Source organism: Colossoma macropomum, unplaced genomic scaffold (genome assembly GCF_904425465.1).
Source record: "Colossoma macropomum unplaced genomic scaffold, Colossoma_macropomum, whole genome shotgun sequence".
NCBI lineage: Eukaryota > Metazoa > Chordata > Actinopteri > Characiformes > Serrasalmidae > Colossoma > Colossoma macropomum.
This window is the reverse complement of record NW_023494800.1, coordinates 6,167,078-6,181,914: the sequence shown is the minus strand read 5'-3', so window position 1 is coordinate 6,181,914 and position 14,837 is coordinate 6,167,078. Positions and strand designations below refer to the sequence as shown.

Here is a 14,837-nt window from a genome sequence, read left to right as displayed (position 1 = left end):
GATGCTAAGCTTCTATGCAAAATGTCTTGGTTGACTGCATTTGTAACTCTACAGAAGCAAATTCTGGTTTCTACATTTTATAAATGTTTGTGTATCAACATCATAGAGCTGGGCGATATGGCCAAAAACGTTATCACGATAAACAAAATTCATATCGTTCGATATCGATACATATCGCGATAAATGTCCATGTCAGAGCATATCACAGTATTCAGACACCAGCTAGACGACTGGGTTTCTCTATGCTACCGTAGTAGTTTAAGGGGTGAACCGCAGTATATCTGACGTTCGCTGTGTAAAAGCATTATCTGCAGTGTGAATCTCTCACTCCAGTCACAGAGTCCTCCTTTTAGGTATGTTTAAACTGAAAGCGGTGATTTTGTGTCTTGTTTGATCTACAGTATCATCAATTCACCGTGTTGTGCCGGAGCGCTGCTTCAAGTTAGCCAGCAGCTAAAAACAGCTAGCCTGGAAAGCTAACCTAGCACTCTCCCGCTTCCCAACGCCTCACAGCTTCCTCAGTTTACTTTCGTTTAAATCAGGGCTGTAATGAACATGAACCCACTTCTTTCTTTCACTTCCGTTGCTCGAGAATGCACTAATACTAAAATATGACGGTTTGGCGCTGTAGACATGATTGAACTGAAGTTGTTAGGATGCACGGAAAGAGGTGAGTTCACTGTAGGACAGTACAGTTACACCACTGACCTCGTCACTCACACTCGGTCACAGGAGAACAGATCGCCGGTCGCTCCACTCAGACAGGGACTGTATAACTCTGCGTTTCAGCCGTTGCTAAAGTATATTTGGCGACCCTTTTTTTTTTTTACTCGTGGCCCCCTCCCTCTCTAATCAAGTCGAAAAACTCGGAAGTGCGCCCTCTCCTGGCGACAGCAGAGTAGTGTCGCTTTCCTTGCAGTAGAAAACGCCACCAGGGCTTTCGTGGAGGTGTGAGAGTGGTGTATTATATCGAACATTTATCGAACCTGTCTTATCGCTCTATCGAGGAAAAGTTATATCGCGATACTTATCGTTATCGTTTTATCGCCCAGCCCTACAACATCAGTATTGACACTGGAAGACATGTACATAAAACTATTGGATTACAGCAAAGGCCCAAAAATCTCATATCAGTGCATCCCTAGAAATTATGGCACAGATCACCATTTTTGTCAAATATTCAACAGAGAGTTTTCTAAACTTCAAATGATCTTTATCTGGTATGCATTTGAAAGGTTACACTTTCAGGATCGATCAAATTTAGTTACTTTGCCCTCTATTATACAACAGTTAGTTCCGGCCATGCGAGCTGATTGGTTGAGAAGCGTTCTAACTGTGCTGTTACGGCGAAATAACATCACAGGTTTTTCACAAACACTGTATCACTCCACTGAGACGCCGTTGCTAAGCAACGACTCTGACAGCTGTAGGAGATGCTCAAGCCATTTCAACGTTTTTACTTCTTACTTTGCCACAAACAGAAAATGGACACTTGCAAGATCACATTTGACCGACAGCCGATTTGGTCAGACTCTGAAGATGAGACTACACTAAATTCCCAAACTGTCGTCACCACTGAGCAGCTTTTCAGTCGGCAGCTGTGACAGAAGAACAGCTAAACAACCTGGAATCAGCCAGAAATGAACCCAATACCATTCGCCAACTAAATGGGCTGTAAGATGCTTTACAGACTGGCTGGAACAAAACAACATTAATACTGATCTGGCAAAAACTGAGCTAAACTTGATATTGCGGCAGTTTTATGGTTCAGTCCGATTTGATCAGACTCTGAAGATCAGACTACATGCTTGTTGAATGGTATTCGGTTCATTTCTGGCTGATTCCAGGTTGTTTAGCTGTTCTTCTGTTCACAGCTGCCGATTGAAAAGCTGCTCAGTGGTGATGACAGTTTCGTAATTTAGTGTAAGGAGCTGGAGAACAAACTGCAGGCTGTGCAGCGAGTGAGCGGAGTTCGTTACTATGACGTAGCAACAAGCTGCTTGTTAAGGAACTATAATTTGGCAGAAGGAACCGCTACCATTAAAACATTAAACGCCGCGTTCACGGCCCAGTTTATTAATTTATTACTTTATTTAAACAAAGTAAGAAATTGCTAACATTAAAAGATATTTAAACTGGAAACCCAATATTATGTACCACCTCTAAACTACAACTGGGGTGGGCAATTTGGAAAAGTACATGTTGAAGAATATTATTCAACATTTCACACATAAATCTAATTGAAACAGGACTAATTATGCTCTTGTAATTAAAAATCTTAGTCAGTTTTCTTCATGTACGGATGATCAGAAATGCATATTGTCTACTACGACAGCAAACTACCGTCCCCCAACAGCAACTTTATTTGAATGTGGTTTTGCCAGTGGTCTGTAAAGTTTGCCCAATCCATAGCAATAGTTGCTACAGAAGAAGGTAGCTGTGGGCCGAGCATGTATAGGTCAATTAAGTGGCCATTTTAGGACTTTTAGGACATTTTAGGACATAACAGGACTTTGCTGGGCAGGGCAAAAATACATTACTGCTATAAGGAACCAGGGCCCAGGATCACACTGCAATGTTTCCTCCTTTAAGGAGCAGACTTGGCTGTTTGGAGGGGTGAAGGCTGGGGATTCTCAGGCCAGCCTGGGTAATGAATGGTGACTAAAATAAAATGATGCAGTGGAAACTGGGACATGGGTTTCAGGGCCACTGGGAGGAGCCGTAGAAAATAGGCCCTCAGCTCTACACTGGGGATCCACTGGGAAGCCAGGGCTATCTTAAGACGCGCAAAAAGGAGGCATTCACGTGTTTTCATTTCCATAACAAGGCTAATTTCATTATGAAAAAAGGAACATAAATGCAAAAAAAACTGACTGTGCATTCAGTCCATGCTAAAGCTGACCGCAAAAAGAAGCTCAAAGTAGTCCAAAGAATAAGGCTAGGCAAGGTAGAAGCCCACCTGTACGAGCTGGACTAGATTTGTATTCAACACTTCATATACCGCACTAAATGCAATTAAACACGACTGAACATGCCACACTATGTTTCAAATATGCTGTAGTGTATTGCTTGTGGAGGATATGTTAACTTATTTCTTGTTAGAAAATCAACAAAAACACATCATTTGGCCAGGGCTGCCCTAACCTACAACTGTATCGACCTGTTCAGTGGTTTGGCTCCTCCTGTTCACGGTGAAGTTATAAGCAGTGTTTCAGCCTGGGCTGCTTTTCGAATATCAGCCTTAAGCTATGTTCACATTACAAGCCTCATTGCTCAAATCCGATCTCTCTGACACGACGGTTCACACTCGTTTAGGTAAGTGATTCAAATCTGTCATTAATGTGAACGAGCTGGCGTCCTGAAATGACCCTCATGAGCACATCCTACTCAGTAACGTGACGTGAATGAATCACGTTCATCATCAGCACAAACTAACGAGCAGAACGAGCTTTGCTGAGAAGATAATTAACTCTGATCAGCTCTCAGCTTCATTATTAGAGCGAGACGAAGGAGAAAAAGGTGAGATGAGCTGCTTTTCCATCGTTTACAGGCTTTAACTTCTGTTCGGCGCTGCTGCCATGGTAACGCTGAATGATGGCGCACGCAGAGTGGGTAAAAAGCACACGAATTCCAATCTGAGCATCACATTACGGTCGCATGGCCACGAATCGGATACGCATCTGATCTAGGACCACATATGAAAGTGACTCAGGTCGGATTTCAAAAGATCAGATTTGCATCTGAAAACATCAGATATCTGAGCAACATTAGCGCAAAAAAAAACCCAAAAAAAAACCAAAAAAAAAAAATCAGATTTGTGCCACTTCAACCTGGAAATGTGAACTTAGCCTTAGAGTATCAGTAACAAAAACACCCTGTTTAAGTCTAATGGGTTAAAGAGTGGTAGGAAAATAGAAAAAAAGAAAAAAAAAATAGAAAAAAAGAATTATGACTGTTTGTGGTGCATAAACAATTTTGCTGTACAAACATTGTAAGTGGCCTTTGGGGTGAAAATAAAAATAAAACATGAGAAAAACGTAGGATATGGACCATTAAAATACTGACAACATGCTCCAATGTGATGCAGTGTGACATGATTTATCACAATAACAATAAATATAGTCATACAGCACAGCCCTACTACTGGTGGTGTGCGCCAATGGTTGGCTAATGCTAAGAGCTGCAAATAAATACTTCTACACAATCCATCACACTCAATGTCTTCTGAATCTGAAGCAAGTGGTTGCTTGTCCACTCAGTCTTGAGGTCAAGCGGTGAGACCAGACAGCATGGCAATAAACATTAACAAAAACTATATTTCTAAAACTGAATTTCTAGCTCACTTACAACAATGACACACTATCAGACCTCATACTTGTACCTGTTTTAGGCCTATCAATTTTAATTCAATCACAGAAATGTGTAATGAAGGAACCTAAACACTGGGTGTTTAATCAACTGTTCGAAAGACAAAATTGAGGAAAGAGAGGTACACTTACTTGCCAGACCCCTACGATGGCGTTGGCTATAAGAATTAGCAGTATTACAAAAGGCTCCACAAAAGCCGTAATGGTCTCTTCTCCCTCTTCAAACCAGGCCAGTACCTAGAGAGAGAAAAAAAGAGAGAAAATTAGAAGGAAATGCTTAATGAGAAGGAAATCTGCCAAATACTGATTTCAGAATTATGGTTTTTAGGTTCTTATTCAATCACACGCTCATTCTCAGCTGCAAAGCTTCAAACCGAATTTATATGCGAAGACGATTACAAGGTCAGTGCGACATCCAGTATTAGAGCAATTGCACGGGGAGACAATGGTGGCCGAGAACGTGTTAGGACAATCAGTAGGCCTGCTGCATCACAGATTTTGTACCCTGGGCATGTCGCCCTTTATCAAGAAGCATGACTGTGGTCTCTGTGAGCCTGCTGTCAGCTATTTAATGAGGCGAGTTATGTTTAATGCATGCGCTCCTGCTGGCCTGGCACAGACAAAGCAGGCACTCCATCTAGCTGGACGGCCGATTAAATTTACGCAGACACTGAAGCTCGTTCTGTATCTCCTATAAAAGCTGGAGACATTGAGCTTTCTTTGAGAAAACAAGCCGGTCACTCTTAATGCCACAGTGCAGTTATCTGCATCCAGTGGGCCGCAATTATTCATACCTAATCTTACTCAACACCCAACACAACTACTTCAGCACAAGCTGTATTTTGTATATTTGGTGAAAGGTACATGTCCAAAAGTTTGTAGACACCCGCTCGTCCAGCCTTTCTTCTGAAATCAAGGGTATTTATAGGGAGTTTGCTGCAGTAACATATTAAAGTTGTCGGAAGAAAACCATGTATCTCCAAAATGAGAACTTTACAGGAGAAGGAAAAAACCTACTTTACTTTTAATGTAAGTCAATGGAACCAGACTTCTTTCCAAGTAATTTTGGGCCGTTTCTTTTGGTCCATTCATCATGAAATTTACATACAATGTAAAGGGGAACAGGTATTTTCAAATTATGTCAAAATCTGAAAAGTGACAAAAATGAAGATACAAGGTTTTCTTTCCAACAGCAGTGATATACTGTTATTTATCCATTGTCTGGTGTATTTACTGTATATTCTGCACTCGTTTCACACCGTCATGTATCTGCGTAGAACTCTACGTAGTCCTGTGTACTGTACTGCTGTTGTGTGTTGCACCATGTGGCCAGAAGAACATTTTGTTCCGATGTACATGTTGAGAAGTGACAAACACCATTTGACTAACAGCTTCTACAAAAAAAGCCATACTAATTTGTAACTGTGACTTCATCAAAACAAACAGATCTGCTGACAGTGCTGTCAAGTTTTATACTTATACGAAACATTTTAAACAGGAAAAAAAGGAGATAAAGCACTGATACTCCCGCCTGAAGTGTTTACACAACAGATCTGAGTTTATTGGACAAACGGCTGCACGCGCTTCGCATACGCTATGCTTACGTGATGCTGATGTGTTGTGTCTGGTGTCAAATCTGTGTTAGGCTCATGTGCGGCTGCTCTAGAGTGTACCACTCTATTAGCAATGCTTTTCTATACAGATTACACAAACTGTGTACATGTCTGTGTCAATTGGTGCACATTGAAGTAGCTTAAGTCACTAAATAGAAGGGGCGTCTGGATACTGGCATATCATTATGACCACCTCCTTGTTTCTATGCTCATTGTCCATTTTATCAGCTCCACTTACTATATAGGTGCACTTTGTAGTTCTACAGTTACAGACTGTAGTCCATCTGTTTCTCTGCATACTTTTTTAGCCACCTTTTACCCTGTTCTTCAGTGGTCAGGGCCCCCATGGACCCTCACACTGCCCACAGGACGCTGTGGGCTGGATATTTTTGGTTGGTGGACTATTCTCAGTCCAGCAGTGACACTAAGGTGTTTAAAAACTCCAGCAGCACTGCTGTGTCTGATCCACTCAGACCAGCACAACACACACTAACACACCACCACCACATCAGTGTTACTGCAGTGCTGAGAATGATCCACCACCCAAATACTACCTGCTCTGTGAGGGTCCATGGGGGTTCTGACCACTGAAGAACAGGGTAAAAGGGGGCTAAAAAAGTATGCAGAGAAACAGATGGACTACAGTCTGTAACTGTAGAACTACAAAGTGCACCTATATAGTAAGTGGAGCTGATAAAATGGACAATGAGCGTAGAAACAAGGAGGTGGTCATAATGTTATGCCTGATCGGTGTATCTACCTTCTGTATACTATACACGTTTCTTATGGGCTAAATACGGTTATTTAGGCACCACCGTTACCACAACAGAACGTGCATAACAAAGGCAGATAAAGGAAGTATGTAAAATTTCCAAATGTCACAACCCACACAGGCAATATTAGTATCATTCCATTTTCATAGCGTCCTTTTAAGATGATCAACCGGGTCACAGTACAACCTAGTTGTAAAGGGGTTAAAACAATGACCTTACGTAACAGCTAATCTCATTGTCGTTACCGGGTATGGCCATTGTCCTCAGCCCTAATGGAAAGACAAACTGTTCTCCCAATTAATCATCAAAGAAGCAAGAATGGCAGGCAGTTCATTTAAAATTAGAAAGAAAATTAGCACCATTTGTGCCACTGAATCTACACAAAACATTATCCGAGTCCGTGATTTTTATCTTCGCTGATAAACACTAAGCATCCACTGCAGACTAAACCTTCACAGATTGATAATTACCCAAAGTAAGCTGCAAATAATTAATAAATGTAACATCTTTAGCTCTGTATGTGCGAGTTTCTGTCTTTACAGCAATAATCTAGGCCACTCTACAACTATGTCACATAGTATTCCCCTATGCCAGCTGCCTATAACCTACTTCAAAGTCCAAAGACACAAAATAACACTAACTGGGGGTGTTTTTAGAAGCACAGATCTTTACTGCGTTTAGGTGTTTCAAAATCTAATCAGATAAGTGCAGCTAATTTGCTGTTACACCTTTCCATAACAAGCTGTGTGACTGGGAATATCGAAGGCATTAAATATAAACCTGTTAAAAGGTAGTAGGCGGCCATGTGAAACCTGAATATGAAACCCAAACTGAAGCCATGAGTCATCATTTATCAATATTTTTCATTGATCATGTTCATGTTATTCATAGCCTGTCTCCCACCTTTAACAGATTTACTCCTACTTTAGATCTTCCTACTTCAATACCTTGATTAATTTTTTAATCTGGCGTGCTGTGGTCACACTGCTGGCAGGGAAGACCACCGAGGTCCACGAGGCCAGCATGGAAACCACACATTAGCCTATGTAAAAGTTTATAGAGATTATTGTGGAGAACTGATTTATGTATATATGTTCATGAGAAATTCAATTTCATTTTGACGAGCTGGTGAGCTTTTTTGTTTTGCTTATCTATGATCTTATGACGAATGTCATTCTTGCTGTTTCCAACTAGTCACAGTCAGTTTCGGGTTGGATTCAGACATAATGTTTTTAACGTCAGGTCAGGTTTAGACTCTGAACCTGAAACAGGACCCTATGATTTCTGCAATATAAAGAATACGAAACAAAACGCAGAACTCATAAGATCTTGCTGGTGTGGGTTCATGCCAGTTTCCTCTCATTCAGTCATGAACACAAAACCTGAGTGTTAACAGCTCCCCCTTGTGGAGAATCTTTTGCTTGCTAAATGTGAGTGGAGAGGTGAATAAGTGCAAGTTATAAATTAATTCACCCATTTATAAATCTGATTTATGACCCAAACTTTGCTTGCTGTTATTAAGTGCGGTCAGGAGATTCAATAAAAAAAATTCAAAGTGCATTTTCTGTTTGTTACTATAATTTTTTTTATCCTCTTTTTCTTTTTCTCTTCTTAAAAATAAGCAAACATAAAAAAAACCTGTTTAAAAATGCTGAGAAAACCTGAAGTGGCAGAAAATAAAGCATAATTTGGGGCAAAATAAATCTGCTATCACTCTAAATACTTGATACCGTAGATCAAGTTAGCCTCGAGCAGAATGTTCTCGATCTAAATTCAGATTTGGACCAAAATTTCAGGTCCAATTAAAGCTCCAATGCAAGCACAGACAGAATGAAGTCATCAGCTGGATGAGCTGCCACTCCAGCCATTCCATGCACGTTGATTATAAACAATCGTGATCGGGAGATCTCTCACGAGACCTGTACTCACACATCTCTTTAGGGACTGCAGTAAGCAGCAGCAGGACACAAAGTGCTGACTGAATAACTCCATTGAGATAACTAGCGGGAAAGGAACACCAGAGAAAAAGTGAGTGAGTGCATGACCCTGCGACTGATTTACAGGCCAGATTCCAGGCCATCATCACCCAGCTCACGGCAAGAGATATCTGAGCTGTGGGACGCTACAGCGAGTGCCAAAACGGAAGGAGGACAAAGAGGTCACCGAGGTTAAACGCTTGACGCGCCAGCCTGTCATATTCACGAGGCCCATCCTTTTTCCCTGCTTATTTATGCCTCGTCAATGCATTCATTATCATAATAAGCAACAGTGTTGTTGTAACAAACACTGCTATTGGAAAGGGGCTATTACGGCTGCAGCAGGAAGCCTGTAGGACAAACGGATAGCGGCAGTATAAGGTAACTCATTGAGCAACACAGAGGATCCTAATCTCACATGCTGTTCACACTATTCCAGACAGGACTGGCTTCCTGAGCCCTCTTAAACTCACACCATGCCTCTCATTCCAACAGCGTAACTTAGCCCGGCCAGAACGGGAGCTAAAGACCTCATTTACATTGTCGAACATGTGGTGTAATGTTCAGAGTTGAAGTCTGTAACTGTCACAGGTGGCTGCAGTAGCTGTGTTGCAGCTTAGCCATGCAGCTTCAATATCCTGTAAACATTAGGTGATTATTAGCTGACTATGCTACAAAGCTTCCACGCTCAGAACGTTGGCTTGTCAGTAAAGTCTGCTGTCTGAAGTAGATTATTCACATGTATTTCTGCCCATCAGCGTCATACGGTTTATAAACATTCTGCCGTGTTCAGAATGACTGAGCTGCTGAAATCCGGTCAGATGTTTGCTCCATAGTATGTTAAACCCCATACAATCCTTTTTAGAGCCAAAATACATTTGTTTATGGTCAGTAATGGCACGTTCCTGCAGTTACGCAAATGGCCTGGGGCAGTATTACAGAAACTTCTTAAGTCTGAAATCTTCTCATCTGCTCAGTTGCCATGACAACTTTAGTTAGGACTGAATTTAGGAGAGAAGCTAAGTTCATAATCTTGTCCATTAACTCCAGATAAGAAAACTGTATTACAGAAACATCCTAACCAGACTAAACCTCCTAAATTCTGTCCTAACTTTAAGATGAACCCCAGAGCGTCTTAGTTTTAACCGTCTGATTCTATTGTTTTATGCAGTGAGAGGCAGCATATTTCACTATAACTGACATAATGACGCTACATTTATCTACATTGAAAATGGTGCTTTGACTTGTGAGGGTTTTTTATAACAGCGTTTTAAAACCTCAGACGCTGCAGACTCGATCTCCACCGTCCCCTATTATTACCTTAGTTTGTTAATGTTTTGATGAAAAATCCCCATCAGATAAAATATTACAATGATGGTATCGTATAATGAGGTATAATGAGGAGACGGAGCTGAACGTGTGTCTGTTTATTAGGAGGAATAACGTTAGCGCGTTCAGTTAAAGCGTTTGGGAAATGAAACTGAAACTGAGAGCGGCGACAGCACGAAGCTCTGACACAATAATATTAACTTTCAGTTCATCGCGCTTTAGTTTTATTTGACCTTTTTTACCTCAGTAACGGTAGCTAACGTTAACTGTCTGGCTAACTAACCTGATTACGTGTTTACATTTCTGTGCGCGTACGGTCGGTTGCTAGGTAACAGACACGCCAGTCGACTGCCGACAAACTAGGAGACACAAAAGAAGTAGCTGTGAACATACGAATGAACACTGTCTGCATTCGAACACGCCTTCTTTCTCTGAATTTGACAAATACTCAAACGTCAGATTTTACTTTGACAGCACAAACACTTTCCGTAGTGTACTTTCATCAGAGTTGGCCTGCTAGATGGATGGCTTTGAGCATGATAAAGATCGTGTTAGGTCTGGACGACAGGGCAACGTAACTGGATATCATCGAAGATAAGCAACTCGATGGCAAAGTGTAAAAGGTGATAGTCACCATGTTGGGAAAGAGACGTGAGAGAGAACTAAAGAGGGGAAATTTACTGTTTAAAAGCCTGGTAGGGAAACTGGGGTTCATGTTTGTTAAGAAAGTAGTTACTAGTTCTCTCTGCTGTGCACTGTTACTGCACGGCTCTTCAACGTCTACTTCTTTTAGATTATGTTAAGGTTAGCTCAAGTACACGGAACCAAATATATAGATATAAATCATGATTTTTTAACTAGAAAATATTGTATACTGTGAAATGTACTGTGCATATTCAGTAATGCTACAGAACACACGGACTAAAAACTGCATACAAAGCTAGACAGTCACAAAGTCAGGTCTCACGACTCGTGAGCCGAGAGAGAATATTTACAATTGTGAACGAATGAGTGAATATATGAGCATTAACAACGTTCATCTGAACTCAGAAACATAATTATGCCTTAGCACACGGTTTACTATATGTTTTAAACTATGGACTATGCAGATAATTCCACCTTTGTCTTCATGTGGTCTGTGCTTTTATGTCATACGTGTTTTATGGCTCTTGTCTGCCTTAAAATTGCCCTGTTGGGATCACTAAAGTTTAACTAAGTTGAATTCATGGTAAAACATTATGCTGTCTATATGGGCTGTTCTTTTCAAAAATCTAAAATACGATATTAGAAATTTCAGTATGTTAATAATCAGCATGAGTCAGTCAAGAATATAGGCTGGTAAAGCTATAGGGCGCTGGCAACACAGCCTGAACCACTGCTATTCCAGTCTTACATTGCCATCTGTGGAAAAGAAAAGCTTTTTGTCTTTTACAACCACTACAGATACAGTACTTACAAAAGATATGCATGCGGCTAGAAGAAGAATCCTGACTAAGAGATCCTCAAACTGTTCCACAACCAGCTCCCACAGTGATTTTCCTGTCAGACAAAGAGACATGGTTGCATAAGAACAGATAAGAGAATTGCCACAAATAAGCATTTGAATAGTGAGGGCAAACACAAAAGAATCAGGCCTACCTTCTTCTGCTGGCAATTCTGTAAGGCAGGAAGAGAGAAAGGGAAAGAGATATTTAGTTGTGTGATCAAAACTCACTTTTGAAGAATCATTGAAATATAACATGCTATGATCTTCAGATTATAAATGGATCTAAGGACAATGTATAGAAATACACAAAACACACACGTTATTATTTCATATTTAGATCAGTTGGCCAGCCAGATGGACAGCTTTGAGTATGATAAAGATGCTCAGATTTGAAATTAATTAGTCAAATGTATTATGCATATCTAGTAATGTTTGTACATGTTAAAGTTAACGTGAGCTTATACCACTTGTGTGACATTTACAAATAAATGAACGAGAATCTGCATATATTTTTTTATGTGTATAAATAAATTGCTGCTGTCAGAAGAAAACCTTTTATCTCCATTTTTGATGTTTTTCGGTTTTTGACGTAATCTGAAAAATCCTATTGTCCTTCACATTGTGTGTAAATTTTATGAAGAATGGACCAAAAGAAATGGCCCAAAATGACTTGGAAAAAATTCTGGTTCCATTGACTTACATTAAAAGTAAAGTAGTTTTTTTTCCTTCTCCTGCAAAGTTACCATTTTGGAGATACGAGGTTTTCTTCTGACAACAGCGATACACATACACACATATGTATATGTACACACACACACACGTATAATGTACAAACAATTATCAACAGAGGAAAATAGACAAAAAAAAAGAAAGGAAAAATGCAAAAATACAAAAGAATACCATATGGGATTTTAAAAAACTGAAAAGCTTTAACACAGCAACTGATTTTACAGACTTTGTTGTTTTGCAGTAGGTGTAAATTCACTAATGTACACGTGTAAATTCACTAACGCAGACGTCTAACGTAAACGTGAGCACACAGATCCGCGTGTACAAAGGTCACATGTGAAGGTACTTCCTCTGGCAAATTTCATCTTACATATATAAAATGTAGCTATTATTATGATCAGGTTTACTATAAAACCATGGAGAGAAACAGCAGAGAGAGGGATTTAAAAAGGAAAAAGTTTCATGCTGTACCAACTCGGCCAAAGGCACGAGTTCGTGGACTGCACTGACGTCACACTTTCATTTCTCTACTTTTTTCTTTTTTTCCAGCCACCTTATCTGTCCGCCGGTCCCTGAGCCCGGCGCGCAGGCCTCGCCGCTAAACGTTAGCCAGCCGGGCTAACTCAGCTACACCAGCGCTTCTCCCTATTCAGGTCCTCAAACAACCTCCGCAGCGCACATTTACGCGCTTCCCCTGCTGTAACACGCTGATCTTCGCCTCGTAAAACGCTTGCTTAGTCACACTCCGTGTGTTTATCACACAGAAACCGCTGAAATGTGCCGTACATGGCGGTTTTACGAGGACCTGGATTGGGAAACAGTGGAATTACACAATGGCACGGTCCGCTCCAGCCTCCACACGCTAGCATTAGCTCAGAAGCTAACCAGGCCGGTTTAACAAGGCTTTTTACTCGCCAGCTTCGTGTCCGATTTCCCCGTTCCACCTTAAATGGTGCGGCAGTTAGGTTACATTCTGGAGCCTCGCTGACACCGTAACTGCTGCGCCATTTAAGGTGGAACGGGAAAATTCTGAACAAGACGCTGGCGAATCAGAAGCGGACTTCAGCCGGTTTAGGTGACTCACCGTTCGGTCCCCACTTCTCCTTCTGCCGCTTCACCTGGTCGAGGCTGAGCCCGGTGCTCTCGTTGACGTTGAAATAGCTGTAAACTTCTTCCACTGTCTTCGTGTGTGCGTTCTCCATCGTTGGACGGCGTTTTAAGCTCCTTAAAAAAACCGCCCGGTTTCCTTCAGCGGCTCCCAGATCCGACAAAAGGAGCCAAAATCGCCAGAACAAACTTTAAACGGTAACGGTGATCAACGGCTGGTGGATTCCGTTGCTGGGGAATAACGGCTCTAGTAGCAACGGCGAGTCCGATTCAACACGCGCAATTGCACAACCGGCAAAGCAGCTATCGTTAGCTAACGTTACTGAAGTTTGAACGAACCGCTGTCACTGAGGACTCAAACCAATTAGCTGTTTGGTCTTCGACGACTCGGTAACGCGTGTCTTTCTCGCGTCCGCCGCCGCCGGTGTTGAGCTTGAGCAGGGAAGTACCGGGTGGATCCGTGGTTCGTTAGTATGCCACCATCAACAGCAGCAGCTCCGTTTGCCTTCGCCTCTCTCCTCCTCCACCGATTCCCGCAAGCGCTGTTTCAGTGTCCGCATGTGGAAAGCTCTCATTGGCTGGCTTCCCCACACCACGTTGCTTTCAAGGGCACTTTGATTCAACGATTCAGTTCACCGAACCGATTCTGTCGAATGGCACGTTTTAAATGAATCAAGCGTTTGATTCAGTGCTTCGTTTGTGCAAACTAAGCATACGTACACCGATCAGCCATAACATTACGACCACCTCCTTGTTTCTACGCTCATTGTCCATTTTATCAGCTCCACTTACTATATAGGTGCACTCTGTAGTTCTACAGTTACAGACTGTAGTCCATCTGTTTCTCTGCATACTTGGTTAGCCCCCTTTTACCCTGTTCTTCAGTGGTCAGGACCCCCATGGACCCTCACAGAGCAGGTACTATTCGGATGGTGGATCATTCTCAGCAGTCTGGAGTTTTAAAACACCTCAGTGTCACTGCTGGACTGAGAATAATCCACCAACCAAAAATATCCAGTCAACAGTCTCCGGTGACCACTAATGAAGGACTAGAGGATGATTAGCTCATACTGTACAGCAAGAGATGAGCTATTGTCTCTGGCTTTACACCTACAGGGTGGACCAACAACTCCAGCAGCACTGCTGTGTCTGATCCACTCGTACCAGCACAACACACACTAACACATCACCACCACCACGTCAGTGTTACTGCAGTGCTAAGAATGATCCACCACCCAAATAGTACCTGCTCTGTGAGGGTCCATGGGGGTCATGACCACTGAAGAACAGGGTAAAAGGGGGCTAACAAAGTATGCAGAGAAACAGCTGGACTACAGTCTGTAACTGTAGAACTACAAAGTGCACCTATATAGTAAGTGGAGCTGATAAAATGGACAATGAGTGTAAAAACAAGGAGGTGGTCATAATGTTATGCCTGATCGGTGTATGTAAAAAGG

General features: G+C 41.7%; 1 protein-coding gene across 1 annotated transcript in view; it reads right to left on the bottom strand.

The window, feature by feature from the left end:
- The window catches only part of atp2a2b (ATPase sarcoplasmic/endoplasmic reticulum Ca2+ transporting 2b), a 58,844-nt gene extending 44,906 nt beyond the window's left edge, over window positions 1-13,938 (bottom strand). Inside the window, exons 1-4 of the mRNA XM_036587552.1 lie at window positions 13,358-13,938; window positions 11,697-11,714; window positions 11,515-11,597; window positions 4,500-4,604 (exon numbers count right to left, since the gene is read on the bottom strand). Coding sequence (XP_036443445.1) covers window positions 4,500-4,604; window positions 11,515-11,597; window positions 11,697-11,714; window positions 13,358-13,475 — 324 coding nt within the window. The 5' untranslated portion in view covers window positions 13,476-13,938. The remainder of the gene's footprint in view (window positions 1-4,499; window positions 4,605-11,514; window positions 11,598-11,696; window positions 11,715-13,357) is intronic.
- Window positions 13,939-14,837: the final 899 nt, after the last annotated feature.